General features: G+C 63.0%; 2 protein-coding genes across 30 annotated transcripts in view; one reads left to right on the forward strand and one right to left on the reverse strand.

The window, feature by feature from the left end:
- The window catches only part of BAIAP2 (BAR/IMD domain containing adaptor protein 2), a 72,322-nt gene extending 62,544 nt beyond the window's left edge, over positions 1–9,778 (forward strand). For 7 of the 20 annotated variants that reach the window (XM_082372132.1, XM_082372130.1, XM_082372145.1 and 4 more), the window contains one exon: positions 287–1,809. Coding sequence is in view for 6 of the 20 variants with exons in the window: in XM_082372145.1 (XP_082228271.1) it covers positions 287–317 (31 nt within the window). In the remaining 14 variants the exon portion in view is untranslated. Of the gene's footprint in view, positions 1–286; positions 1,810–2,240; positions 2,289–3,327; positions 7,354–8,061 lie in introns of those variants that run through there. The other 13 variants (XM_082372141.1, XM_082372144.1, XM_082372135.1 and 10 more) reach the window with 9 other exon arrangements.
- Positions 9,779–9,886: 108 nt separating this feature from the next.
- The window catches only part of AATK (apoptosis associated tyrosine kinase), a 39,749-nt gene continuing 22,652 nt past the window's right edge, over positions 9,887–26,983 (reverse strand). For 2 of the 10 annotated variants that reach the window (XM_082372122.1, XM_082372123.1), the window contains exons 2-15: positions 26,546–26,653; positions 23,084–23,231; positions 22,557–22,605; positions 20,571–20,650; positions 19,905–20,023; positions 19,661–19,748; positions 18,587–18,720; positions 17,199–17,283; positions 17,001–17,122; positions 15,538–15,687; positions 12,439–15,100; positions 12,197–12,344; positions 11,845–12,030; positions 9,887–10,753 (exon numbers count right to left, since the gene is read on the reverse strand). In XM_082372122.1, the coding sequence (XP_082228248.1) occupies positions 10,713–10,753; positions 11,845–12,030; positions 12,197–12,344; positions 12,439–15,100; positions 15,538–15,687; positions 17,001–17,122; positions 17,199–17,283; positions 18,587–18,720; positions 19,661–19,748; positions 19,905–20,023; positions 20,571–20,650; positions 22,557–22,605; positions 23,084–23,231; positions 26,546–26,653 (4,120 nt within the window). In that variant the 3' untranslated portion in view covers positions 9,887–10,712. Of the gene's footprint in view, positions 11,111–11,844; positions 12,031–12,196; positions 12,345–12,438; positions 15,101–15,537; positions 15,688–17,000; positions 17,123–17,198; positions 17,284–18,586; positions 18,721–19,660; positions 20,024–20,570; positions 20,651–22,556; positions 22,606–23,083; positions 23,232–24,633; positions 24,931–26,519; positions 26,654–26,983 lie in introns of those variants that run through there. The other 8 variants (XM_082372129.1, XM_082372125.1, XM_082372126.1 and 5 more) reach the window with 7 other exon arrangements.

The raw sequence follows: 26,983 nt of genomic DNA on the forward strand, positions 1-26,983 counted from the left end.
TGGTGGTTTTGTGGCCCTGCTCTTTCCTGGCGTCCAGACCTGCTTGTCCAGACCTTGGCCAGGAGGGGGGCCCACCCCTTGGCTCGTCTCTCCAGAACCAGCCCAGGCTGGTGCAGATGGCTCAGGGCTGCAGCCTCCTGAACCCCTGACCTGGGCTCAGCCCTTGTCGGGCTCTGGGGGTCTCCTGTCACCACTCCCCCAGGGCCGGGTGGCCAGCCGCGTGGCTGGGAGGGCAGCTGCGGGGGAGGTGTGCGGCCCGGCAGCTGTCCTGTGCTTTGTTTCACAGTGGCAGTGGCACGCTGGTGTCCACAGTGTGAGGACGCTGACCCCGGGCAGCTGCTGCTCAGAAGAGCTCCCGCCGTCCCCTGCCCCCCGCCGTCTGTCTGGTCTCCATCGGTTTCCTCCTCGGCTCTCGTTGGTTTTTTCTTGGGTTGTTTCTCTTTCCCATTTGCCCCCTCACCCCCGCCTTTTGGTTGGTGACCCCAGACTCTGTGATCCCCCAGGGTCCATGGTGCTGCCCCATCTCCGCTCCCTATGTTTACACGCCCCCACCCGTGTGTCGGGACCTGCCGCCGGGCAGCGCGGGCGGGGTGTCCTCGCCGCTGCTCGCCATCGCCGTATTCATGACACGCTGTCCCTCTTTGAAGGCTCACCGTGAGCCAGGTCTAAAAAGTTTGAAGAAAAAGAAAAATCTTAAAAAAACAAAAAAACAAAAAGATGAAAAACAGGAAAAGGACCTTTTTTTCCTGAAAAACAAAAACAGATATGCATGGACTCCGGTGTACGTACTGTTATCTCTGCATCTGACCCCCCAGCACACGCTGGCACCTGTGTCGGGAGAGGGAGGGTGCTGGGGGCTCCACGAGGCTTGTGGCCCCGGGGGCATCCTTCCAGGCTGCACCCAGAGAAGGGCTCGGGCCGAGCCGGGGGGCCTCCTGAGGAAGCTGGCCGCTCCTGTGAGGGAGGCCACAGCCCCCAGCCCTGCCTGCCCGCCAGGCCGGGCTCCTGACCGCTTCCTTGTCCCGGACGCCGTTGGACGATGTACAGACCAGAGCACGGCGCCAGCCTCGGGGCGCCGTGACCGTGACTGCACAGTGCACTGGCGGGGAGGGGGACCGGCCGCACTCGGACATTCCAAAGACCTCCAGAGACCACCCCCAACCCCACGTGTTCTGGAAATCATTTCTCTAACCAGCCTGTGAAGGAGTAAGGGCGGCTCTGGGCGCTACACCCCCGCACCTGCCATCGGGGAGCAGGCAGTCCCTGCCCAGTCCTCCCTAAACGCTCTCGTCTCTTTGTGTGTCTTGGTGACTTCAGAAACAGACATGCTGGACTTAGTGGCTGCTGGTATGGCCTCTTCACGCCTTGAATCTGGGAAGTGAGCGAGGGCGCAGCCGCTCCGCCCTTCCCGCCACGGGAGCCCCCGTGAAGCTGTGGACGCTCCTTTTTCTGATGTGATTTAGCAAAACCCTCCCGCCCCCTCCCGTGGACTAGGACATGGCTGGTAGCATTTGTGAGAGAAGCAGCTCAAGACGCAGACAGACCCTGTTTTATAACTAAGGAAAAAACAAAGCCAGAACATGGACCTTTGTAAAAGGAGCCTCCTATGTTGGCTAATTTTGCTAAAAGATCTCAAATCCAGGGGATTCCATGCTCAATGGATGAATGTAGACACAAAACCGCAAAACTTGTATGAAGATGTAAAGTGCTGAAAATATTTTTCCTGTTTCCTTTCGTCTTTTTTTTTTTTTTTAATCTGAAATTGTGCCCTGTACTGCAGTTGTTTGAATAAAAGTTTTATTTATTGCATCGAGTTGGGTGTGGCGCCTCCTTCCAGCCCCTCTGCGTGTGTCCGGGCCACACGTGTGTGTGTGCAAAGCCTGCGTGTGTGCAAAGCCTGGCCTCCTCACCGGCAGAATAACCAAGGTGCAGAGAGTGCCAGGCCACAGTGCTCTCCCTGGGGGCACCTGGGGAGGCCCACACCCTGGGTGAGAGCCACGTGGGCCTGATCCAGGGACGCCCTGCTTGAGCCGACGTGCTCCCTGGAGCTTCCTCCCTGCAGACCCCTCCCGGGGGCTGGAGAGCCAGCTCTGCCCTGTGGCTGGTGGCACATGCTCCTGGCAGCATACGCCAGCTGCCAGGTGTCCCCCCATCCTCCATCCGGCTTATGTCCCCTCGGAGTCCTCAGACCTCACTCCCACCCGCTCCACCTGCACCAACCGAGCCCTGTTTCCTTGCAGTGCCGATGTGGAAGTGGCCAGATTTTGAGCGGCCCCTGACTAGAGTTAGTAAGTTGCCCTGGTTTTCTTATGCTGGGGTCCGAGGGTCTGCTGAACCTGCGTCTGCTCTCGGCTCCGGGTCTTTGCTTCCCTGGACCTCTCCTTGGGCTCTCGGATTTCCTCCCTCTGGAAGCTTGCGGGTCTGGCCTGGCCCTCTGTCTGGGTTCCCTGTTGCTTCTGCTGGGTGCTTTGGCCATAATCGGGGTGAAGCCTGGTGATCAGCTGCGAGGCTGGCTTTGGGCTCCTTTGGCTGAGTGCCCCTCAGACCGGTCCCTGGGCGTGGGTCTGAGCCCGTCCTGGCTGGCTCCTGGGTTGGTGAGTATCGCAGCCCCTCGAGGGCTGGGGAGACCAGGATGGGTCTGGGGGTAGCACCATGGCCTGTGCCCAGGTGAGAGCCACAGGCACACGGGAGCAGGAGCACGCGTCTGCCCCGCAGGGGATGAGCAGATGCAGCGGCTCCGTTCTGCCCAGGCTCACCTGCTGTCTGCCCCGACATAGCTCCAAGGGGCTACTCCAGGCTTTCCGGAGCAGGCCCCGGTGGCCTCCTCCAACTCCCAACTGGTCATGGTCCCTTCCCCTGTGCCCTTGGAAAGCAAGCGCCAACAGCTGGGGTGGGGGGGGGGGTGCAGGGGGAGCCCACTGCCCTGGGCTCCTGTGCCTGGGTCTGGGCGGCACTGCTGCCCCTCTGCCCCACCCCAGCCCTGTCACTGAGAAGTCTGCTGCGTGAGGCTGGCACATGGGCCCTTTACAAAGATGGTCATCCCTTCACCTCCTTGGGTGTCACGGCAATGCCATCCTCCCTGTGGGCAGCCGGACCACTCCAGCAGGTCCTGGACTCTCCCTCTCCCTCCTTCGCTGCCTTTCTTGTTTTTGTGTATTTGTTTGTTTGTTTTGGCCGCACTGCGCGGCTTGTGGGATCTTAGTTCCCTGACCAGGGATCAAACCCGGGCCCCCAGCAGTGGAAGCACAGAGCCCTAACCACTGGACTGCCAGGGTTTTTTATCTATATATATATGTTTGGGGTTTTTTTCCTGCCTTTCTCTTGAAGAGCTGCAGTGTGAGTTCTGGAAAACTCTAGAGACAAGTGCTCCTGAAACTGGGGGATGGGAGAAATGATTTTGACCCTGGCTTAGCAGTGGGTGACCTGGGCTACTCTCCTCCCCTGCATCTGTCCCTCTTCTTCCGAGATGCTTTCTGAGCTGGTGGAGCCCAGCTGATCTCACCCACTGGAGGTACTGGAAGGGGGTGAAGGCTCAGGGAGGCTCATATGGCCTCTGCCTAGAACCCCACCCCTGGATGTGGGGCAGAGCCCCAGGGGCACGGCGGGCAGGCGTGCACTCATCCCTGGGAGCACACAGCACGGCGGCCGCAAGGTCTGCCTGTCCTGATGGTTCTACCAGGGGCGGGGGTGTCACAAGCCACCTCTGGTTGGTTGAGGGACATTGCTCAGCTTTGCCAGAGCTCACAGCCCTGGGAGGAGGGCCGGGGAGGAGAACGACTCAAGTCCAGAAGGGCCGATGTTCTGAAGTTGTGGCACGTTTTAAGAGGAAAACATGGAGAAAGTTGAAATCTATGCTGTGACTGCTCTTCGCTCCTCCTCTGCTCCGGAGTCACCACAGGACACAAGCCACGCTTCGTGCTGACCGGGCTGTTCTCAGAACCACCCCCTTTCTTACTCAAGAAGTGGATTCAGAAGATAACCGAAGGCGATTCCACCAAATCGCAGGGACGAATGTTTCGTGAGCCTGGACCCGAACGCTGCTCGGCTGCAGGGGTCCCACCTCGTCGGGCTGTGGGGGTCTGCAGAGGACTGGGTGGTGGGCACAGCCATTCCTGGCGGGGGGCCTGGCTCGTGCCTGCCTTCACCATGCCCGGGACTTCAGGCCTGCCCCCTGGAGGGTGCAAATCCATTCCGTATAAAAGCTACCGGCTGTCCATGTGTCCCTGCTCAGGAGGGGGACAGAGCCCAGCCCCCAGTCCTCCGCCTGAGTGCCTGATGGCCCTGCCTGGGGAGGGGCCCTGGCGTCCTGACAGCACTGACCCTCGCATACTCCAGCGTCTCCCATTTGGGCCAAGAAGAGCTTGTTCTGGGTCTGGGTGGTCCGCTGTCGATTGGCCCCGGCGTCCACCCCTGGGCAGTGACAGACGTCTGCAGGACAGCAGGATCGGCAGTGCCTCAGGTCCAAATCTTGTCATGTTTTGTCATCCCACTGTTGACCCCCAGTCCCTCACCTGGGGTCACTCAGGTGCCCTCCCCGGGGGTAGCTCTTAAGCCTATTCTTTCACAGAACATTCCAGAAAGTGGTGGGCACCCAAGGGGGCCTCATGCTTCCTCTGATGCTGAAGGGTGGGAGTATCCCACCCAGGGGTCTCTGGCCGGGGCTGCAGGAGGGAGTCGCTCCAGAGGTCTGGAGTGATTACAGCTGCCACCTGCTTCCTCAGAACCTGCAGTGTGGACAGCACATGCTTCTTCCATGGTCACACTGCTTTGGGGGAGGAGAAGAAGACAGTGTGGGTCAGAGGCCAGACACCCTCTTCAGGGAGGTCTTCCTGGTTCAGGTGGCAGTGTGGGTTTGCCACTGACCCTTTCTTTTTTTTTTTAATTGAAGTATAGTTGATTTATAATGTTGTGTTAATTTCTGCCATATAGCAAAGTGATTCAGTTATACCCATATATACATTCTTTTTTATATTCTTTTCCGTTACGGTTTATCACAGGATACTGAATATAATTCCCTGTGCTATACGGTAGGACCTTGTTGTTTATCCATCCTATATATAATAGTTTTCATCTGCGAATCCCAAACTCCCAATCCACCCCTCCCCCACCCCTCTTCCTCCTTGGCAACCACAAGTCTGTTCTCTATGTCTGTGAGTCTGTTTTGTAGATAAGTTCATTTGTATAATTTTTTTAGATTTTACATATAAGTGATATCATATGCTATTTGTCATTCTTCACTTAGTATGAGAATCTCTAGGTCTATTCATGTTGCTGCAAATGGCATTATTTCATTCTTTTTTATGGCTGAGTAATATTCCATTGTGTATATACCACATCTTCTTTATTCATTTATCTGTCGATGGACATTTAGGCTGTTTCCATGTCTTGGCTATTGTGAATAGGGCTGTTGTGAACATAGGGGTGCATGTATCTTTTTGAATTATAGTTTCATCTGGATCATATGGCAACTCTAGTTTTGGGGGGAACCTCCATACTGTTTTCCATAGTGCCTGCACCAATCTCCCACCAACAGTGTAGGGAGGTTCCCTTTTCTCCACACCCTCTCCAGCATTTGTAATTGGTAGACGACTTTTTTTTTTTTTTTAAAGGGAACGCTATTTATTTATTTATTTTTGGCTGTGTTGGGTCTTCGTTTCTGTGCGAGGGCTTTCTCTAGTTGCGGCGAGCGGGGGCCACTCTTCATCGCGGTGCGCGGGCCTCTCACTGTCGCGGCCTCTCTTGTTGCGGAGCACAGGCTCCAGACGCGCAGGCTCAGTAGTTGTGGCTCACGGGCCTAGTTGCTCCGCAGCATGTGGGATCTTCCCAGACCAGGGCTTGAACCCGTGTCCCCTGCATTGGCAGGCGGATTCTTAACCACTGCGCCACCAGGGAGGCCCTGTAGACTTCTTAATGATGGCCATTCTGACCAGTGTGAGGTGGTACCTCATTGTAGTTTTGATTTGCATTTCTCTAATAAGTAGCAATGTTGGAACATCTTTTCATGTGCCTGTTGGCCATCTGTATGTCTTCTTTGGACAAATGTCTAGTTAGGTCTTCTGCCCATTTTTCGATTGGGTTGTTTGGTTTTTTGCTGTTGAGATGTATGAGCTGTTTGTATATTTTGGAAATTAAGCTCTTGTCAGTCGCATCATTTGCAAATATTTTCTCCCAATCTGTAGGTTGTCTTTTTGTTTGTTTACGGTTTCCTTTGCTGTGCAAAAGCTTGTAAGTTTGATTAGGTCCCATTTGTTTATTTTTGCTTTTGTTTTTATTGCCCTGGGAGACTGACCTAAGAAAACATTGGTACGATTTATGTCAGAGAATGTTTTGCCTATGTTTTCTTCTAGGAGTTTTATGGTGTCATGTCTTATATTTAAGTCTATTAGCCATTTTGAGTTTATTTTTGTATATGGTTTGAGGGTGTGTTGTAACTTCGTTGATTTACACGTGGCTGGTCACTGACCCTTTCTGATGAGAATGTAGGTGCGTCGGGACACACCCGGCTGGAACTCCCTTTCGCCCCTGGCTCTGGTCAGCACAGGCGCCATCCTCCCTTCTCTGGGTCCCTTCCCCTGCTGGGTCCCCGACTCTGGATGGACAAACCTGCCCCGTTTCTAGCCCCACAAGACCCCCCGCCATGACCCTGGCTGCGGACCGCCAAGGGCGTGGAGCCCTCCTCTAGGACCGGAGTCCAGTCCCCCCGTGGCTGCCCTGCACCCTCCGTCCCGGGGCAGGTGACGCTGGTCACAGCAGAACCTCGGTCTCAGAACCTCCAGGCCGCCCCTGCCCGGGGCCAGTGGGGCTGAAGCACATCTGCTCAGACCCAAGCCTGGGAGGCCAGAGAGGACCTGAATGAGAGAGACTGAGGCCCCGCCGGCTGGAAGGGCCTTTCATCAGGTGCAGATGTTCCGAGGCAGGGGTGGAACGGCTGCGGGTGCTGCCAACTGTCAGGCAGCATCTTGGAGACGCAGAAGCCACACGTTGCTCCATCATCAGTCTCCTCTCACTAGTTCATCCTTTGAACAACTGAGCCCAAAGTGCCTCAGTGTTTTAGAAAATGCCAGGTCCTCAGGCCAACACAGGGTTGCCCACCCCCACGTTCTATCTTCCTGGGCACCTGGACAGAGCGCCCAGCCAGCTCCTGTGGACGCCCAGCCACGTCAGAGGCCGCTCCCGCCCCAGGTAACAGCTCCTGTTCATGCCGAGCCCTCCGTGTCCCACGTGCCATCCGTGCTGTCACCCTTGGGACTGCCTGATGTCCCCCGGCCTGCTCTCCTGTGCCGTCCCCGCCTGGGCAGGTCCTCGGAGCCCACCGAACCCGAGGAGGAGAGGCCTCCGTGAGCACGAGGCCAGGTGCCGGCCCCACCCTGCGCTCATCTCGTTCCATCTCAGCCCCTTGTCTGGTGCGTCCGTCTGTCCATCAGTCGCGGCCCTGGCACGCAGGGGCGGGCACGGCTCCTCTCTGAGGAGGCAGTCAGCCCCTCCGCAGGGGCTACGGGCGTCCACCCCTGCCAGCCCCGTTGCCGCTGGGGTGCCTGCGCCTCGTGTCTGTCGTGTCGGCATGGGGCGGGCCACTCTCTGGGCCCCCAGGATGCATGGGCTGGGCTTGTGTGCTCTGCTGAGCTGTGGCTCTGTGTGTCAACAGCTGTGTCCTTGCAGACGGGCTCAGCTGCTGCTCTCGGGCAGGTGGCAGAGGGGTGCTTGGCCTTGGGGGGCGGCACAGCGAGCTCGGGTGCGGCTCATGTGGGGCTGCCTCAGGTTGCAGAGAAAGGACCGGGGCTGATGTGGAGGGCCCCCCCCCCCATGCCCACCCACCCTGCCTTTGGGAGGGTTGACAGTTCGAGGTGGGGCACCTGGGGGGGTGAGCAGAGGGAGGCGCGTTGGGGCTCAGCTGGCCTTGCGGACAGCGCCCCTTCCTGGCTCTCCCCAGCGGCCTCTGCCACCCACCAGCCCTGAGCTCAGAGGCTGCGCCGTCGGGGTGCAGGTGGGTGCCGTCCGTAGCCGCAGGGCGGCACTCAGCACCCCTCCCGAAAACCACTAAAACCACTCTTCTCTTCTCAGGAATCCCTTCGCCAGCGTCCAGCTGAAGCCGACGGTGACCAATGACAGGTCTGCCCCGCTCCTCAGCTGACGGCCACGTCTGCACCCACTGCCCGTGGGGCCCCTCCTCCCACACCCTGACCTGTAACCTGTTTTGTTACAATCTGCTTGCTCCCCGTTTAGAGAATTCTCTCCTTCCAAGCCCTTCTGCCCCCACCTCAATCTGGCCTGGGCTGGACCCCGGCTGTTCCTACAGGGTCAGGAGGTGGCATGGCCGTGGTCAAGGAGAGTGAGGGGGGCTGGCCCCTGGAGCAGGGACCTGCTGCCTGGGCTGTGCGGCCAACCTTTTGGATCAGGCCCGTCTGTTGTGTGGGCCGGGGAGCCCCCAGGGTGCAGGGAGGACCATCGCATCAGCTTGTAGCTGTAAGGGGAGCCCCCGTCTGGTCAGTAATGAGGCCGCCCACCTGTACGTGCCTGCGGCAGCATGCAAGAGCAAGGGGGGGGGGGAGAGGGGAGGGGAAGGGGTGAGGGGAGCGGGAGGGCGAGGGCCTGCCCCCCTTCCTTGGATTTATTATGAGCACTTAACTTCCTGGCAGACCCTTGATTGGGGCTTTGCTGGGTCTCCCCCCTCCCACTGGCAGTTTTGTGGGCCTCTCTGTCCCAGTTTCTCGCTGCCCACACCCTAACTAACTCCTATCCAGAACTGGCTGCAGGGCCCCCAGCTCTCCTCCCTGTCCCCAGGGTGGTCGGTGCTGTGGCCTGGCTCCCCAAGCTGTGTGCCACTGAGGGGGTCCTGCCCCAGGATTCCTGGGTGGGCCCCCTCAGTGCTCTGGCTGTTTCCATATTTCAGCTGAAATATAAGATTTTAGAAACTTTATCGGATCCATGCTGTTTGACATTTGAGGCTGAAATACAGCCGTGCTAACTAACCACGTTGGTGACAGCAGTCCTTACCTCAGGAGACATTCCGGGCAGCGTTCGCTTGCTCCTCCCAGACCCTCCCAGGAGGGGCTCTGCGCACAGCCCAGAACACGAAGCACGGGGGGGGGCGGGACCCCAGAGGCTCTCACCTTGCAGAAGCTGGAGGCAGGCCGGGTGGGGCGAGGCAGGGTCACAGGGCAGATGTTTGCGGTGGAGGGGCACAGAAGCCCCACCTTCTCACAACCCACCTTGCTCCCAGCTCACCGCCCCCTCACCCGGCCTCCCCGTGCTGAGGGACAGGGGCGACCCCTGGAGAGGCAGGAGGAAGAGCTTCCCGGAGAGGTCCCCTCTCACCCTTACCTAGGCAGGGCCAGCTTCCAGGCAGGAAGAAGTGAGGGCTGCAGGTGTCAGTCCGCCGGCCCTGTTCTGGGAAGACACCCCAACCTGGGCACCCTAGGGGCCCAAGGTCACTGTCTCCCTCCACCAAGGTGTGCCAAGGACAGTTGGAGGAAGGGGTGGTCTCCCTCCTGCATCCCCCAGTGGTCAGAAGGGACTATAGGGACCCCACCCCAGCGCGGCCCATGCCCCCTCCTGCCCAAGGCTTTATCTGCAGACGACTCCAAAAGAAAACACGCTTAGCATGAAGGCTTTTTTCCTTAGCTTTGATTTCTCTTAAAAAACAGACAAGAAAGGAACAAGACGATCATTGTACCAGCATCATAAGCCTCAAATAAACAAACAAAAAACAAACTCAAAACAAGTCCCCACCCACACCCCAAAAGCAACAATAAATTTTACGTCTCTTTGGCAACAATAACTTAAAAGCATCCCACTTCGATCTGTTCTGACAACAGCGTTACAAAAATACCCCCTGTGCTGCCCTGCCCCACCCTCCCTCCCAGCTCCACCCCTTCCCACTGTCTCCATCCCTGCGGTAGGAACCCCCTGACACTGACCGTTGGGGGAAGCCCCCACTTTCCTTTGGCAGCTGGGCTGGGCTGGGCACTACCTTGCAGAGGGGAGCCACAGGCACCTCTAGACAGGAGCTGAAGCAGCAGGACTGCGACCTGAAAGCCCCCCATCTTTCGGGCTGCCCACCTCAGTCCCCTTCGCAGGGCTCCAGTGGGACCCAGGCAGGAGCCGGCCCAGACCCTGTGGGGAGGGAGAGCTTACGGTCTAACTGATTCAGTGAAGGGGAAACAGCCACACACTTGGAGCGGGGACACACGAGCCCGGTGTCCTCTTCTTGCACTGAGCAAACCCTGAACCGGCAGAAGGGGCAAAGGGGGCAGGGAGAGGCCGTCCTAGCAGGCCTGTACCTGCCCTCTCACCTGGGGTGAGGACACAGCAGCCTGCAACACACCACAGGAACCTGTGGGCAGGGCATGCGAGGGCCCCTGGCCTCAGAGGCCAAGCAGTCTTGACAGCGGGGGCCGGGGGGGTGGGGGCAGCTTCAGGGTGAGGGGCGGCTGTAGGGCATCCCTAGGGCCTAGCAGCAAACCCAAGTGTCCAGGACAAATCCTGCCCCCAGGGCAGCACGGGGCTGGTGTGCACAGATGCTCTAATGTCCAGCGCCAGAGAGGGGCCTCTCGTCCTGCCCTGCTCCTCCAGGGTGCTGCATGGGGCACCGAAGCACTTGGAAGCTGCTGCTGACCACTGCCAGGACGAAAGTCCCCACCACTCTCGGTCACCATCCTCGCTGCTGCCGGGAAGAGAACCGGCAGGGGCTCCAAGCAGGGGCTGCCTGGGGCTCAGGCCTCTTTACAGCTGCCCCCAGCACCTGCTGTAGGACCTGGCAAACATGTTTAGGGAGACACTGGGGACACAGGGACTCCTGAGAGCACCCTCCCCTCCAAGGACAGCCAGAGTCCCCTCCCCCAGGACTTTCACCTGGCCTCAATCCCTGGCTTAGGGGCCACTGAGCAGCTGGGGCTGCAGCAGGCCTGCCCGCCTATCTAGGTAGGAGCCAGACGACTATCCTTCCCACCCCATCACCAGGGACCGGGCCCAACAAAGCTCAGCATCAGCCCTCTTGAGTCCTCTTTTTACAGGTGGGGAAACTGAGACCCGAACAGGACTGGGCTGGCCAGGGTCACATACTCGCCTCCTGGTGACCTCCTTGCTTGTTCAGCCATCCATTAAGGGCACACTGTGTGACACAAACAGGCCAGCAGGTCCTTCCCTAGAGGCTGCAGCCTCAGGCCAAGGGCAGCAAAGGGAGGGGCTGTGTCTGCCTGGGGGACAAGATAACTAGGGGCATCTTAGTGGAAGTGAGCTTTCAGGGAAGCCTACCAGAATTGGGTGGTGGCAACTGGACAGGTATGAGCCCACCTGGTCTGAGGCTGACAGGAGTGGAGCTTGGAGGGAGGGGTGAGCTCAGGCCCCTGAGTAGGGCCCCACCTAGGCACCTGAACCACCACCACCATCTCTGGACAAGCCATTAGATCTGAGATGGGGGGTGGTGGATGAGGCAGACCAGCAGGGGCTGGGAAGGTTCTGGCAGGAGAGGCTGCTGCAGGTCAGAGAGCAGGGTGGGGGGCACTCAGTGTCCAGCCTGGTGCCTTCGTAAGAGGGAGAAAAGAGTGGGGGGGCGGGGCGCGGGGAGTGGGCATCCAGCTTACATCCTGAGGGTGCTGAGCCAGCTTTGTCTGGGGCACTGCATCTCCTCAGGGCGGTGAGGAAACGTGCCAAGGTGGCCACAACAAACAGGCCTGGTGTGACCTGACCTCTCCGAGCCTCAGTTTCCCCGTCTGAAAACTGAGCTTGTCCAGAAAACGAGAAGTAACGAGCGCAGGGCCTCGCGCCCAGCAGGTACCCTTCCCGGCCGCCCTCACCACTGTCCTGACTCGGTATCCCCTCCCGCCAGCCCCACCGCAACCTCACCTCCCACGGACCCGGAGTCCGAGTCGGAGACGTGCGTGATGGAGAAGCGGGACGCAGGCGCTGGTGAGACAGTGAAGCGAGAGAAGAGGCTGGGCTTGGCGGGCTTGGGGGGCGCAGCAGGGACGCGCGGGACTGGCTCCTGGGCCGGCGTCAGCGGGAGGCCATCGTCCCACTCGAACCCTCCGCCTGCGAGGGGCCCGCCGTCAGTTGTGGACCGGATGGGGGAGACCCCGCCCACCAGCGAAGTCACAGGCCCCCGCCATGTTGCCCCGCCTCCATGAGGGCCCCCCCCCCCCCGCCCCGACCCCCGTTGCCCCACCCTCACCACCGCGTCACCCCGCCTCCAGCTCACCCTCTTCGGCCGCGGGGCTGTCGGGGGAGCAGTCAGCCCGCCGATGCCGGCCTGGGGTGCTGGGGGAGCCCGGGCTGCCCGCCGGGAACGTGGGGGACGACTCCTTGGCGCCAGGGAAGGGCTCCCCGAGCTCCCGGGTGGGGCTTTCCTGGAGGATCAGAACAGCACGAGTCTCCCGTGGCTTCCCGTCCCGCCGCAGACCCCCACTACCCACGCAGAGCCCACCCAGGGCAGCCGCCCACCTGGTCGAAGAGGTAGACGGTGACGTCGTCGAAGAAGGACACGGCTTTCTTCTTGCGCTCCAGGTCCTCGCAGAAGGCCTCAGACAGCAGGTTGGGCATCTTAAGCAGGCTGCGCAGGTTGCGCGCACTCTGGCTCTCCGCCACCACCACTGGCACAGGCGGCGCCTCCTCTTCGCTCTCCTCGCTCGGCTCCTGGATGCTGTAGCAGCGGAGCTCCTCGTCCGACTCGTCGCTGTCTTCGCTGTCCTCCTCTTCCTCCTCCGGCCGCGCCTCTGGAGCCGCGGGGACTGCCGGCAGGGCCAGGCAGAGTGGGGTTCTGGGGGCACCTGGGCCCCCTGTCCGTTCCTGCAGGCCCGACCCTGACAGCAGTGCCAGGGTCTCCTGGAGCTCGGGGCGGTGGCTTCCTGAGCTGGGCCGCACCGGAGTCAGCAGGAAAATCTTAGAGCGCCCGGGGCTGGGCATGGGTGGCACCTGGGCTGGGTCTTGGGGCCAGGGAGGCTCCAGCCTGGGGCCCCTGGGGCAGGCGCTTGGCTCTGGGGAAGAGTCCTCAGGCAGTGGCAGTGGCGGCACCTCCCTGGGGCCAGAGCCCTGTGCCTCCCCAAGCATCCCCAACTCAGGGGAGGGCTGTGCAGACGGCAGCCTGGGGCTCTTCGGGCTCTCCAGATCGGGCTCTGGCCCAGGGACTGGGACACCTCCTTGCGTCTCCTTGGGGCCCAAGGGGGGCTCTGGCTCCGTGTCCAGGTCTGAGAAGTAGGCAGAGTCGCGATAGGGATTCTTCTCGCTGAGGCCACCCAGGGAGGCGGAAAGACGAGTCTCTGGCCCGGGGCTCTCACCCTCTGAGGCCAACTCCTCAAAGGCCTCAGGCTCACAGGGCTCATGCGCCTCCTTGAGTACAAACTCAGGGGACTCGTAGTTCTCCGTGTCATAGCCGCTGTCCAGGGCTCGGGGCTGCCCGCCAGGGGTGCCAACAGCTAATGGGCTGAAGACCTCAGAGCCGCCATCACTGGCTGAGGATGGGATGTCCAGGGAGTCCAGGGAGTCGGGGGTCCCCACCTGCTTCTGTAGGGAGCGGAAGGCGGGTGTCACATCTGGTTTCTCAGCCTGTGGGCCATCGCTGGACAAGTCAGTGAAGACACCAGAAGTGGCCTCAGTCGTGTCCTCGTCTTCACTGCCTGGTGCCTCCAGCTCAGGGAAGCTGCTGCCACTGTCGCTGTCCAGGGCCTGGACTGGCTCGGTGGCAGGCTGTGGGCTGCCAGTGGGCATGGGTGAGGCAGGCAGGGTGGGCGGGGTGCTGGCCTCCTCGGCAGGAAGTAGGGCTCCCTCTTGGGATGGGGATGGGATGGAGGGAAGGGGCAGCTGGAGTCCAGCAGAGCCCTCGGCCTCCTCTGCAAGCCTGGGCTCTGCCTGGGGGCTGTCACCCCCACTTCTGGCTGCCTCTATCCAGGGGAATGTGACCAGGCACGGGGCAGGTGTCAGGCCCTCAGCAGGATACAGATGGGGGAGGCCAAGGCAGCGGCCCAGCTTCTTACCAGAGGAGGCCCCCTTTGGCCCAAGGAGAGGCTCTCTACGGTCCTCTGGGATCAGAGGATGGCCCAGCTCAGGGACGGTCTGTAGGGCCTGCTTCACACCAGGGCAGCAGTCCGTGTAGCCTGAGAGGCCCAGGACCCAGAATTCTGGCGCTCGGCTGCCGCTGTTGTTGTTGGCAGATACATTGGAGCTCCAGTGTCTGTGCTGGGCAGCCCTGGGCATCTCAGCCTCCCCCAGCTCTTCCCCACCTGGGGACGGTCGGGTCCCAGAGCTCCCGGAGGGGGATGTGCCCAGCGGGTCCTCAAAGAAGGGCGGGCAGAATGCCCCCACGCCCCAGTCAATATCCTCTCCTCTGGGCTCCGCCAGCATTGGGGTCTCCGGTGAGGGTGAGGGTGAGCGTGAGGTGCAAGGCAGGTCACGGGCATGGCTCCTGCATGGGTAGTAGTCGAAGTGGCCCCAGGGGCCATCAGCGGGCGGCGCGTGGCCCAGCAGTGGCTCCATGACCAGCGAGGCGGCCTCGCTGCCGTCAGAGTCATCGTCGTGGTCACTGCCGTCGGGGCGCAGGGTGGCGGCGAGGGTGCTGGGGGCACAGCCGGCGCAGTCGGGGTCGTGGCCTGCGGCAGGCGCGGGGTCTTCCAGGCGGATGAAGTACTCGCTGCCCACCGAGGGGCTGTGAGCGCTGAGCACCGGCACCACGCCTGGGGGAGCGCCGTCAGGGATGCAGAGCTCCTGCAGACGTGCGTCTCGGCCCGGACTCAGTGCGCCCTCAGGCGGCGGGAAGGCCTCGGAGCCGCGGCCGGCTTCCCACTTGTACTCGAAGTTGAGGCCACGGCTCGTCTCAGTCACCGTCAGCACGTCGTCACCATCCGTGTGGAAGCTGTCGCCAGCAAACTGCTCCAGCAGTGGGAAGGATGAGGTGGCCGCAAGCTCGCCCGTGCCCCCCAGTGCCAGGCCTGCCGCCCCCAGCCCGGGGCCCGCGCCGCCCCCGCCAGGCCGCAGTGAGCGCCAGCGCTGCTCAAACTCCTCCTCCGCCTCGGTGGCACCCTTGGCACACAGGTAGGACAGCAGCAGGTGCACCTCCTCGGCTGTCGGCCGCTGCTCAGGCTGCAGCCAGCAGAACTGCATCACCTCATACCTGCAGGAAGGGATGCCCTGGGGCTCAGTCCCTGCCCCGCCACGGGTGGTAGTGCCTGGCCAGGACCCCAGCCCCAGGGAGTGGGCCAGTCCGCCCTCAGCACGAGGGTTCTCACACTCAGAATCCCGAGAGCAGTTAGGGCATCTCCTAAAGTGGGCACGGTGGTGTGGGAGACAGCAGTGGACCGGGGCACTGTTCCCTTAGCTCATCCCTGCCAGGGCTGCAGGCAAATTTGTGTTTTGGATAAAGAGGCCATTCCACTGTAGGCACAGGGTGGGGCCCAGAGGTCACTGCTGGCCGGGGGGAGCCAGGGGGAGCTGGAGACCTAGGCGGTCAGGAGGAGCCACTTATGCTCTGGGGACTCAGAGCTCCCCCCTTTGTGTTGTCCTTCCTGCTGGGGACACCCCCAGCCCTGCCTGGCATCACAGGGTCCTCACCAGCGGTCAGAGAGGGTCAGCTGCAGCTGGGGCTTGGGCAGCTTGAGCTGCTGCTCCCGGACAGCATAGGCCAGCACCTGCCGGTCGGAGTGGTGGGGATAGGGCTGCGCTCCCAGCTCAAAGAGCTCCCAGATGGTCACGCCCAGGGACCTGTGGGGGTGACAGCCATCAGAGGGCGGGCATGGCTGGCCAACGCACGGCTACAAAGGGTCTCGAAGACTTGGGTGCCAAGGGCAGCTCCTGTCATCACACCAGCAGCCAGAAGACGGCGCCTTCCTTCAGTAAATGGGCAGTATGTGCCACCTGGCCGGGTCCGAGCCCACGCCCAGGGTGCTTGGACAAATAAACGCCAGACTGGCCTCCCACAAACCCAGTCAATTTGTTCATTCGTTCATTCCCTTGCCGGGCTGAAGCCCAGACACTGCCAGGTGCAGGAGCTGCCCTGTAGAAGCTCCCGGTCCTGCCAGGCACCTGCGGAGGCCAGAGGGAGGGAGGGGTGAGTCTAGGGACACCCCAGCCAGCATAGGTGGGCCAGGCAGCCAGTGCACGCGGGGCTGGGAGAAGGCAGCTGGGATCTTTCCAGTGGGCAGCAGCTTCACCCAGCTCCCGGGGACCCCAGGCTGTCCCACGAAACTGGGGGCATGAGGGACAGCAGATTTGGCGACAGAGATGTCACAGCGGCCCTGGCCAAAGCCGTCTAGGGGACCCCAGTCAGTGTGGGCAGGTGGGCAGGCAGGGGAGGGTCAGCCAGAGGGAGAGGCGAGCGGGGGAATGGAGTGTCCGTGACGGGGGTACAGTTAATGGCTCAGGGGAGACCCCTGGAGAGCTCAGGAAGGGGGACTGCGCCCTGGATCCAGGCCCTGAGGGTTTATCAGGAGCAGAGGGAGGCCAGACAGGCCTGGGAAGCTGGGAGGAAGCACGAGGGGGAAGCAGAGGCTGGTCAAGGCCAGGGACAGGGGACCACCACAGCCAAGCCTCTAGAGGCTGTAGTCCTGGGTCCAAGCACCCACTCTGTGCCCAGCCCCAAGCCTCCAGGCTGCAGTCACAGGAGACCCCCAGCCCCACTGTCCCCTCTCAATGGGAACAGGTGCTACCATGAGGCCCCACGTCTCATCAACTTGCCCGAGTGCTCTGACCCTGATGTCTTAGGGCGTCGGCCCAGTGGGCCCTGGGAGGGGCAGGGCTTCCTCCACAAGCCCTATGGGCCCTGCCGCTCTGCCAGCCCAACTGCTGTGGGCCGTGGCACCGGGCAGCGACAGGTGGCTCCAGAACCCCCACGACCTCACCTGGGGGCGTATTTGGCCACCTCCTACAGAGCGACAGGGCTACACAAACAAACACGTCCTCACACATGTGGCCTTGCTTGGCGCGGCCAGCCTGCATCCCCTCCAACACCAGGGAGCCGGCAGGCGGGTGGGACTCAGCCCCCCAGCGCCCCGCGTCCTCACTGGACACTCACTCACCACACGTTGCTGGCCTTGGTCTGGTCCACCACCAGCAGATTGCAGTGCACCTCGTCCACCAGCTCAGGCGCGATCCAGCGCAGTGGCACCCACAGCTGGTCAGCCGTCACAAAGTAGTCCTCCTGTCAGCACGCGGGACAGTGTCACCCCGCGGGCAAGTGCGGCCGGCCCTGCCCTGGCCCGAGCCGGCCCACTCACCCTGTATTTGCCGTGAGACAGGCCATAGTCGCCGATCTTCACCGTCAGGTCGGCTGTGAGCAGGCAGTTCCTCAGGGCCAGGTCACTGAGGGTGGGAGGGTGGGGTCAGCCGGCAGTGCCGGGCTGGGGCATCCAGGGCACTGAGGGGACTGGGCCGCTTGTCGCCGAGGGCATCCTGGGCTCGGTTCGGTCGGTGGGTGGGTGGAAAGGGGCATCTCAGAGGCTGCCTGCCCTGCCCCTCGCCCAGCACTGGACATTTTGAGGGTCTGAGTGGATGGGGCCACACACGTTAGAAGGCAGACAAGGAAAACGAGGCCCAGGGCCAGCTAGAAGGTGCCCAGAGCCAGTTAGAAGGTGCCCAAGGGCCCTCCTTGGACGAGGCCTGCCTCACCGGAACCCCATCCCCTGACCCCAGTCCACTCCCCTGCTTCTCCTGGGACACCAGTCTGCTGACCTGTCCCTCGGGGGCGAGCCAGCCCAGAGACACCGCAGTCTCCTCCCGCCCACCACACTGCCACCCTCAGCTCCCTGAAGGCAGGCATCAGTGGGGAAACTGAGTGCCCCAGGGTCCTGCCCCTGCCCTGTGCACACAGGGCCCCTGGCAGGGTGGGGGTGTGGAGTGCCCACCCAGCAGTGCCGCTCACCCCCGCCTTTGCCTCCCACCCACGGTCGGCCCTGGCTGCCGGCTCCTCCCCTGCCTGCCTTGTGGCCCCATGGGTGTCTGGGGCCCAAGGCACCGGGGCAGACGCGGGGTCAGCACACGTCGGCCAAAATGCTGCTGTGCTGGGGGCCACAGATGGGCGCTTGGGGCTGGGTGGGCTCGGCGGGCAGGTCGGGAGGCTGGCAGCTGCCCTCTTCAACAAAATCACTGATGCTGGAGTTGCACGTCATCACTCAGCACCAGGATGTTGTTGGGGAGGACGGCCTGTGTGCTGTCCGGGGCTGGTGGGGCCACGTCCATCGCCACTTCTTCTGGCATGTCCCCCTACGCTGGGCCCTGGCCCGTCTTTCCGACTTCAGGGGCCAGGGCGGGAAGCAGGACAGAGCCACCCCTCCCTATGGGCCTGAGAGAGATAGAGGAGAGTAGGGGCCGCCATAGGGCCACCAGGCAGCGCTGACCACTCTGGGGACAGAGGATGGGCCTCAGGCCCTACCGCATGCCCAGCCAGGCTAGCTGGACAGTGGACGTCGCCTCGCTTAACCCTCCTGCAGAAGCAGGTGTTCAACTCCCATCTGCCTGGTGTTTCTTATTTGACAAAATCCCTTTGTACAGTGGTCCCTAGAGGCTGAACAAAGACTAACCCGGTTAATTGAGGATCCACCTCACGCGGCCCCCGGAGCAAGTGTGGAGGCCCTGCAGGGAGCTCGTGGGCCGCCCGCGCCCTCACCTGTGCACATAGTTGTTGCGATGCAGGTGCAGGACGCCACAGGCCACCTCACAGGCCATGCGCTGCAGGGTCAGAGGGTCGGGCGCCATGGACTCTGCCACCCGACAGCTCCGCAGGTAGCCCTTGAGGTCCCCCTGCCGAGAAGAGCAGCACCGTCACCTGCTGGTGGGGAGTGGGTGCCCGTGCAAGCCCACCGCCAGGCCCCTCCCTCCTCAGCAGGGCCCGTTGGGGGACCAGGCATCCTGCTGACGGCGCAGGGCTGCCGCTGCCCAGAGGAGCCCGTGTCCGCCCCCCAGGGGCCAGCTCTCAGTAGGATGACCCCGCAGGCAGCGGACACTTTCCCCACACTGACAGCCCCAGCCCCAGGCAGCCTTGTGGGCCAGCAGGGTCACATCCCGCATACAGACCACTGGGGCCCAGATGCTCGCCACCTCTCAGCTGGTGGGCGGCAGACAGGCCACAGAAGCAGTGACGCTGAGCCTGGGCGGAACCCAGAGCCGGTGGCCAGAGCGTCCTCTGGCAACTCCTTGACCTGCTGATGACCTGCTGACGCCGCTCAGCTCCGGGCAGGGCCCAGGCATCCTGGGGAAGCCCTGGGAGGCTACGCCAGGAGTCCAGAAACTAGATGGTCCAGGGGGGCCCACGTCTGTGGAGGCCGCCTCCCTGTCAGCAAGCGGCTCAGATGTGCGTGTGTGTGGCGGGGGACCCGAGACCAAAGTACGAGCGAGGCCGTGGACCAGACGCAAGGGCCGTGAGCCTCCCGAGCGGGCCGGGGTGCCTCTCAGGAAAACCGCCGTGACTCGGAGCAGCACAGGCAGATGGGGAAGCCCCCCCTCCCCCAGGGTACAGTGGAATCCCAACCCGGACAGCCGCCGTCTCTGAGTGGGGGACCACCTCCTTCCTCCCCCGGGCCGCCTCTGGGAGGTAGTGGTGCAGAGCCACCTGGACCCCACTTTGGGGGGGATGTGAGGCCCAGAGGGTGGGGGTGAGGGGTCCCCGGCTCAGCAGGAAGGCCAGGCCCACCTTCCAGAAGTGCAGGGCAGGGGCTGGAGGACCAGGGAGCAGGCGACTCACCATCGGGCAGAACTCCATCACCAACAGGTAGGGCGTCACCTCGGCGCACTGGGCCAGGCACTGGAGCAGGTTGCTGTGCTGCAGGGCCCTGCGGGAGCCAAGAGGCTGCCCCCCTGACTCGCACTCAGGGCAGGGCAGGAGCGGGGCAGCACAGAGCTTGCCTTTGTCTACAGGGCCCGCATCCCCACCCTCCCGGCCAGTGGCCCACCCCCTCCGGCTGAGCCTGTCCCCAGGTGCCACCCACCTGTAGGGCTGCGCCTCCTCCAGGAACTGCATCTGCTCCTGCACGCTGGCGCTCGCCTTCAGCTCCTTCACCACCACCTGGGTGCTGCTGATGCCCGAGTTCACCTCCCCGAGGAATACCTGCAGTGCAGGCGTCAGCAGGTGGGCGGACTCCACCGTCCCCAAGCTCCGCCCCCAACCTTGCTCTTCCAGCCAAAGCAGTCTGTTTCTGTGCCTCAGTGTACTCATCTGCAAAATGGGTTCTGGACCGCTCCTGGGAGAGCGCGCCCTCCTGGCTGTAATACTCCGTCTTTTGTGTCTGCCTCCCCTAAGGTCCCCAGCTGTTCTCAGAGGTCTGGGGGTCTGCAGTGAGGAAGATGGACTCAACTCATTGTCCCACCCAGGCTGGTGGTCAGGGAGAAGCCAGGACCAAGATGCTGCTCCCCATCCCTGCCCAATCAGAGGCACCTGCCAGCAGGATACCAGGATCTGCAGAGAAGAGGCTGCCGGACCCTGAGGTCCCCAGGGAGGGGCCCAGTAGAGTGCGCCTTGAGAGGGGACCCCAGGGCTGGGGAGGTTTCTAGGAGAAGCAGGTCTCCAACCCACCCTCTCCACCTGCCAGGCAAAAGAGCGGACCACGCTGCCAGTCCCTCCCCCATCCCCACCGACCCCCGGGACGGCAACTCACCTTCCCAAACCAGCCGTGGCCAATCTCCTCCAGGTACAGGAGGCTGTGCCGGCCCAGATCTGTGGACTTGAGCAGCTGCACTGTAACAGGGCAGGGGGCTCAGAGATGCCAGCTCAGCCTCCATCATCGCCCCCATCTTCTCTCGCCTGGTCCCCAGAGGGGCTGCCTGCATGGCCTGTTCCGGGGAGCCACCCAGAGCCCCCTGCTCCCTCCTGATGGGGGCTGCCATCAGGAGCAGGGCACCTGCTGCCCAGGGGAGCTGTGGACCTGCAAGCCGCATCCATGCATCTTTCTGAGTGGGTCTGGGAAGGCCGTGCCCCAAGCTACAGGGACAAGCCAGGCTGGAAACAGCAGGGCCTGGAGCCGAGACCAGCGCACAGGCAATGCTGGGCAGGCAATGTGGCTGGGGCGGAGGCCATGGGGAGGAGGGCAGTGGAGTGGCCCGTCCCCTCACCCCTGCCGCAGGATGGCATTCCAGCGCCAGGCACGCCAAAGGCTCCTTTGTTGGGGGCTGCTTGGCACAGCCCTGTACGGAACACACTGGGCCCATTCTCCTGCAGGCTGGGCTGGGTGAGGTCAGCAGGCAGGAAGGGTCAGTGAGGGCCCCAGAGGAAGGGCCAGAGCTGCTGAGCCCACCCACACCCCGCCTGTGCCCCAAGGGATTCCCCGAATTCTGCTCCCACGCCAACTGCCCAGAGGGCCCAGGGGACAGGCTGAGCCTGGCAGCCAGTAGACTCCAAGGTGAGGGGCTGCTCCCAGGGACTGGAGACCCTAGGGAATGTTGACCTTGATGCTGAGCAGAATTGGGGGTAAGGGGTCCCACTGGGGCCCTGAGTCCCGGGGCTCCTCCCCCTGAGGTCCAGCCTGCTGCCCCCCACCTCCAGCCTGGGGTCTCCCCAAGCAGGCTCAGCAGTCTGGACAGTGGGGCAGTGATGGAGGTGAGCATGCTGACTGCCAGCCAACAGGAAAGTTCTCCTGGCAGCTGCAGGAGGCATGGCAGGCCGGGTCCAGGGGTTCTGGGGTCCGCACCCAAGGGGCAGCACCTACAGAGCCAGGCTGGGGAGCCTGAAGGCTGGGCCATCTTCCCCCACAGTTTAGAGGGGTAGTACTTGCTGCCCAGGTTTTTAATCCTTGACCTCCAGGTGGTCTGCCCTCCCAGCATCACCCAAATCTCTCCCCCTCCCCAGAAGCAGGGTACCCTATAAAGAACAGAACAGAGCTAAAAAAAGGAAAAAAGCATGCAATCACTGCCCCCTCCTGGGTCCCCGTCCCCCTCATCCCCAGGGACAGTCCCTTAAGCGGTGGAAGACACTGAGTCTCAAAGATTCCTTGGGGTCCCAAGCACACACACTGCCAGGGGCAGGTGACAGGCCCAGGCCAGGGGTACAGTGTCCCCTGGGGGGGCCCCTTGCTCCGCAACGGCTCCTAGCGTCCAGCACCGTCAGCACAGGCTCAGAGGCTCCCATGGTCACCCAGGAAAGTTGGGGGGCCTCCTATAGCAGAGACCCCACCTTCAAGATTTTATGGGGTGTTCCTTCGGGCCACTCGACAGAGGAGCCCCGGCACCTGAAATTCCTGCCTAACTGGTGAGGTCTCCTCCAGGAGACACCTGCAGGGGGGTGGGGAGTGACAGTCATGGGGCCGGGGGGCTGGGCCCAGCCCAGTGCCTTGGAGGCCCCCAGCCCATGATGAGGGCTGGGCTTCGGGATGGGCATTATCGTGGTCAGGACCAGCAGGGTCCGGAACACAAGCAGGTGGGCCAGGCCTACTCATCACAGGCCCTGGTGCCAACAGAGCCCCCCCTGGGCCTGACACCCTACTCAGTGCGCCTGGAGGAGCTGGGGGTGGGCACAGGCCTGACCTAGGAGCTGCCAGGGAGGGGGCCTGGGGCCAGGGACCCCCCCACCAGCCTCCAGACACAACTGGGGGGTTCTTGCAGTACTGAATCAGGCAGATGTGGGTTCAAAGCCCAGCTTGGCCACTGACCTTTAACCTCTGGAGTGTGGGCCCTGCATCTGCCATGTGGGTTGCCAGCCTGGTGGGGGGACCACGGGATGGGGCAAGTGGGAGACATGGCAAGGAAGCCACAGGAAGAGGCCCCGCCTGCACCTGTACCTGCAACCTGCATGCACTGGGGGGACCCAGGCCCCTCCTTCCCCCACCCCAGGGTCCTGAGCAAAAGGCTCCACCCACAGAAGGAGCCCCAAAGAGCCCCTCCCCCCCAGCGGGTGGGCTCTGCTCCTGGGCACCACAGAGCCCATGTACGGGGTCCAGCATCCCAGGGGCCGCAGAGAAGCCCCTCCTCCCAGCACATGGGTGCCCACCCCAGGACCAGAGGGAGCAACCCCCGCCCCCTTTGCACAGTAGCCCCAGCTGGCCCAAGCCTGCTCATAGCGCCCCAGGTCCCAGCAAAAGGGGGCACACACCAGCCCCTTGCCTCCCCTCCCCGGGAGCACTGACCCCCGAGCCACACCCTACGCCCACCACCTGGGCCCACCTGGGGGCTCACTCACCTGAACGCCCGGGCTGCTTGGCCATAGGCAGGGAGACCTCGGTGAGTGGCAGGACGTACACGTCGGGCCCGTTCTGAGCTGCTGCCGCCGGGGAGCCCTGTGCCGAGAAGTCGGCCGCGTACTCTTCCCCCTCAGCATTCTCAAACTCCTGGGCCAAACGGGTGACACACGCGGTGAGCTCCAGGGCTCCCCAGAAGGGGGAGGGACAGGGGACAGGGGACAGGGGGCAGGGCAGGGAGAGAACAAGGGGTACAGGCCAGCTCTGAAAGGCCCCTTTCTTCCCGGGGCCCCGCTCCCACCAGCAGCCCTGCCAGCTGCCCCCTCCACCCACCTCCTCGCTCCTCAGGGCAGAGAACAGACCCCACTCCTAGACTGCCCCCTCCGCAGGGGCACCAGCTGCCCCAGGAGGGCGGGGTTTGGTTTATGTTGGTTGGGGAGTGGGGATTCACCTCCCACGGGCAGAGCCTCAAGGGTGGGGGCCATGAGCCCCAGGGCAACCACGCCTCACCCAGCCTCAGCCCACCCACATCCACGTCTACCAGGCTCAGGCCAGGGTGGGCAGCACCGGGCCCACACTGGCGGGGGGCGGGGTGGGGCTGGAGGCCAGCTGCCCCTGCCCATCCAGAGTCAGCCCTCCACTCCTCTCAGCCACCCCACCTCCCAGTAGCCTTCGCCCTGGGCGGGGGTACCCCATGGTCAGTCGCTTCAGGGTCGTGGCTGGGGAATCCAGGACAGGGGCTCCATCATCCCACCCACCCTGACCCAGTGAACAGGCAACTAAGTGCCCCTGCTCCTCCCGGACAAGGAGCATTCCTGAGAGCCCACCCCCCAGCTTCACCCCCAGGCAGGTGGTAGCTGGCAGCACCACCTACCGCGGCCATCTGCCTGCAGGGCCCCTGGACCTCGACCCAGGAGGGTGGGCGTCCGTCCGCTCCCCAGGCTCCTTAAGAGCCTGGCCCTGGGCACCGGGCTGGGCCCCACCTGGCCCGGCTATTTTGAACTTCAGCTGCCCCTTCGTCTGTCTGAGGAAGCCACCTCACATTCCTGAGCCACGGCCAAGTCTCTCAGGAGCCCTGGGCCACAAGCAGAACCACAGTACTAGCGCCGTGGGCCTGCCTGACCAGGACAGACCGCTGCCAGGTGGGGAAACAGAGGCCGAGGGTCGAGGGACTTGCAAGCAGCTGCAGCGGGGCCGCCCCTGTGGCCAGGCGGCTGGACTGGGAGCCACGAGGCCTAGGTTCCCTGCCCGGCGCTGTGACCCGAGGCCCCTCCTTTCTCCGGGCCTCGATGTCCTCAGCTGCAACAGGGAGGCTGAGAGCCCTCTGGGGTGTCCCTGCGGGCCGGTCCCAGCCTGTGCCCAGCGATGACAGAGCCACTGGGGACAAGGCCTGCAGGGACTCCCCCTCTCCAGGGCCCGGGAGACTACCCTTGGGCCCCGGGGCTGTCAGAACCAACCCCCTCACCCTGTAATCCCAGCTGCGGCTCTGCAGAGGCACAGACGCCCACCCACCCACCCACCTCGGGGTCTGGCCCTGGCCCCAGCCTGTTACCTGACGGTGCCACCTGGAGGCCCACCGGATGGAGCCAGCAGAGCGGGTGATCAGATAGGACAATGTGAGCATCGCTGCCCAGCCCCTTCTCCCAGCACAGCTCCAGGTGGGAGAGCCCAGCACTGGCCCCCCAGAGCCCAGGCGGGAGCCCGCTATGCAGGCAGGCCCTCCCACTGAGGCGCACTGGTGGTGGAATGTTCCGGGCACCATGTTCCCAGGAGGTGAGGAGGGCACGGGTAGGAGGGGGCCGAACTGGCCCTTGTTTGGGGCCTTGTTCTCACAGCATCCTGAGAAGGGGCTGACATACAATAGCCTCAAGGCCCAGCCCAGGCGCCCCCCTTCCCCCTCCCCCCTCCCTTCCCCTCCCCTTTCCTTCCCCCTTCCCATCCCCCTTCCCTTCCCTTCCCCCCTTCCCATCCCCCTTCCCTTCCCCCCTTCCCCCCTTCCCATCCCCCTTCCCTTCCCCCTTCCCTTCCCCCCTTCCCATCCCCCTTCCCTTCCCCCCTTCCCCCCTTCCCATCCCCCTTCCCTTCCCTTCCCCCTCCCGCTTGCTTCTCTGGCCCCAGGATCCTCCAGGAAAATGCCAGCATCGCCTGGCCCAGCCCACTGTGTGCCTGCAGGCCAGGGAGACAGGGCTAGGCATGAGGATACCCAGGCAGGGGCTTGGATGCGGACCCGAGGCTCCCAGGGCCATGGCCCTGCTGCCCAGGCCTTGAGCTCCAACAGCTCCTGCCTCAGAGGGCTCTGGATGGCCCTGCCATGAAATGTGGCAAAGACACCTTTGTAAAAGGCAAGTGCCGGGCAGATGCCAGCTCCCCCGGCCCCCTCTGTGATGAGACATACCAGGGGGAGGGGGAGGGCACTGTTTCTCTAAAATGGGGGTGACCCCAGCTGCAATGTGGGTCACTTAGTATGGAGACGACTGGGGTGGCGGGGTGCTGTGCTGGGCCACAGGACAGCCCCTCCCCTCCTGACCTCGCCAGGCCTGGGAATCTGACCTCCAGCCAAGGGCGGGGCAGCCAAGTGGGCGAGAGAATGACCACAGGCGGTGCTATGTGCTAAGTCGGCAGAACTCAGCCCACAGGGTGGTAGGGGGGGCTCTGGTTGGGCCCCTCAGTTCCCAGCTTTTTCTCCTGGTCCTCCATGCTCAGAGCTGCAGCTAAAGGTAGGGAGCAGCCATGGGCGCTTCTAGGATTAGGGAACAGCGCCCCAGGGGATGCCCCTCGGCCACCATCCTTAGGAGGGGCACCTCAGCCCTGGAATCCAGCCCAGGATGACCCCGGGAGATTAGCCCTGCCAGGGCGGCCAGAGAGAAGGCGGGCCCAGCGTCTAGCTGATGCTCCATGAACAGTAATGATTACTCCTGCTGTCCTACCGCGCTGATTCCCATGTGGCACACAATCCTTTCCTTGTGGGGCAGAAGACACCCAAAGTAAGGTGACCCCAGCCAGAGAGGTGCTTTTGATGCCGGGAAGCGTGTCTGGGCAGCTTTGGTTTCCCTTTGCTGATTCGAACAAGCAAGGATTCAAGGACCCCCGGGCATAGAGACCCCTCCCACAGCGGCTCAGGAGCCCCCGTGGCCCCCTTGAGGCCCATCCTCACCGTCCCGGGGTGCACCGCACACAGAGGCCTGACCCTGAGCTGGGACATGACAGCGTGAGGCCATGCCCCCCACAAGGGGACCCAAAATGGGGGAGGCAGTGGGAGGGGTCCCTCACAGCCCCTAGGCCTCTCCCATCGGCCGCCCCCAGAGGAGGGGCTGTGGGGTCCCCGCCTCTATGGTCCCCAGAGGGCCCTAGGAGGGAAGGAAGCCCAGTGCCGAGTGGACACCAGAGGGCCAGCCCTCAGGATCTCGTCCACAGCCTCCCCCGACCCCCAGCCCTCACCTTGAACCCGATGCCACCCTTCTTACAGCACAGGCAGGCCAGCATGAAGGCGATGACGGTGAAGAGCCCGGAGAAGGACACGGCCACCACAGACAGGGAGGACGACCAGGAGAGCTCGCTGAGCGGGGCGCCGTCTGCCGAGGGAGAGAGCAGTTACACGGCAGCTCTGCGATCCGGCCCCCATCTGCACCCAGTCCCCCAGGCACACTCCGGGGCCAGCCGGATCCCCACGCCGGGCTCCGAGGCCCCCCGATTCATTGCGGTCTGAGCCTCAGCACCCTTACCGTTGCTCCAAGACCCCACACTTGGAGGCACAGCCGCCGGGCCCAGGGCAGGTGGACACACGGGGTGGTCACGGTGGCCCAAGCCTGCAGTCCATGGCTGGCGCCTGGGTGCCACACTGGCCTTGCCAAGGGACAAGGGGCTGGCAGAGCTGGCGAGGCCTGCTCAGCTCCCACTTCTGG

This window comes from Balaenoptera borealis, assembly GCF_965194805.1.
Source record: "Balaenoptera borealis genome assembly, chromosome: 20".
Lineage (NCBI taxonomy): Eukaryota > Metazoa > Chordata > Mammalia > Artiodactyla > Balaenopteridae > Balaenoptera > Balaenoptera borealis.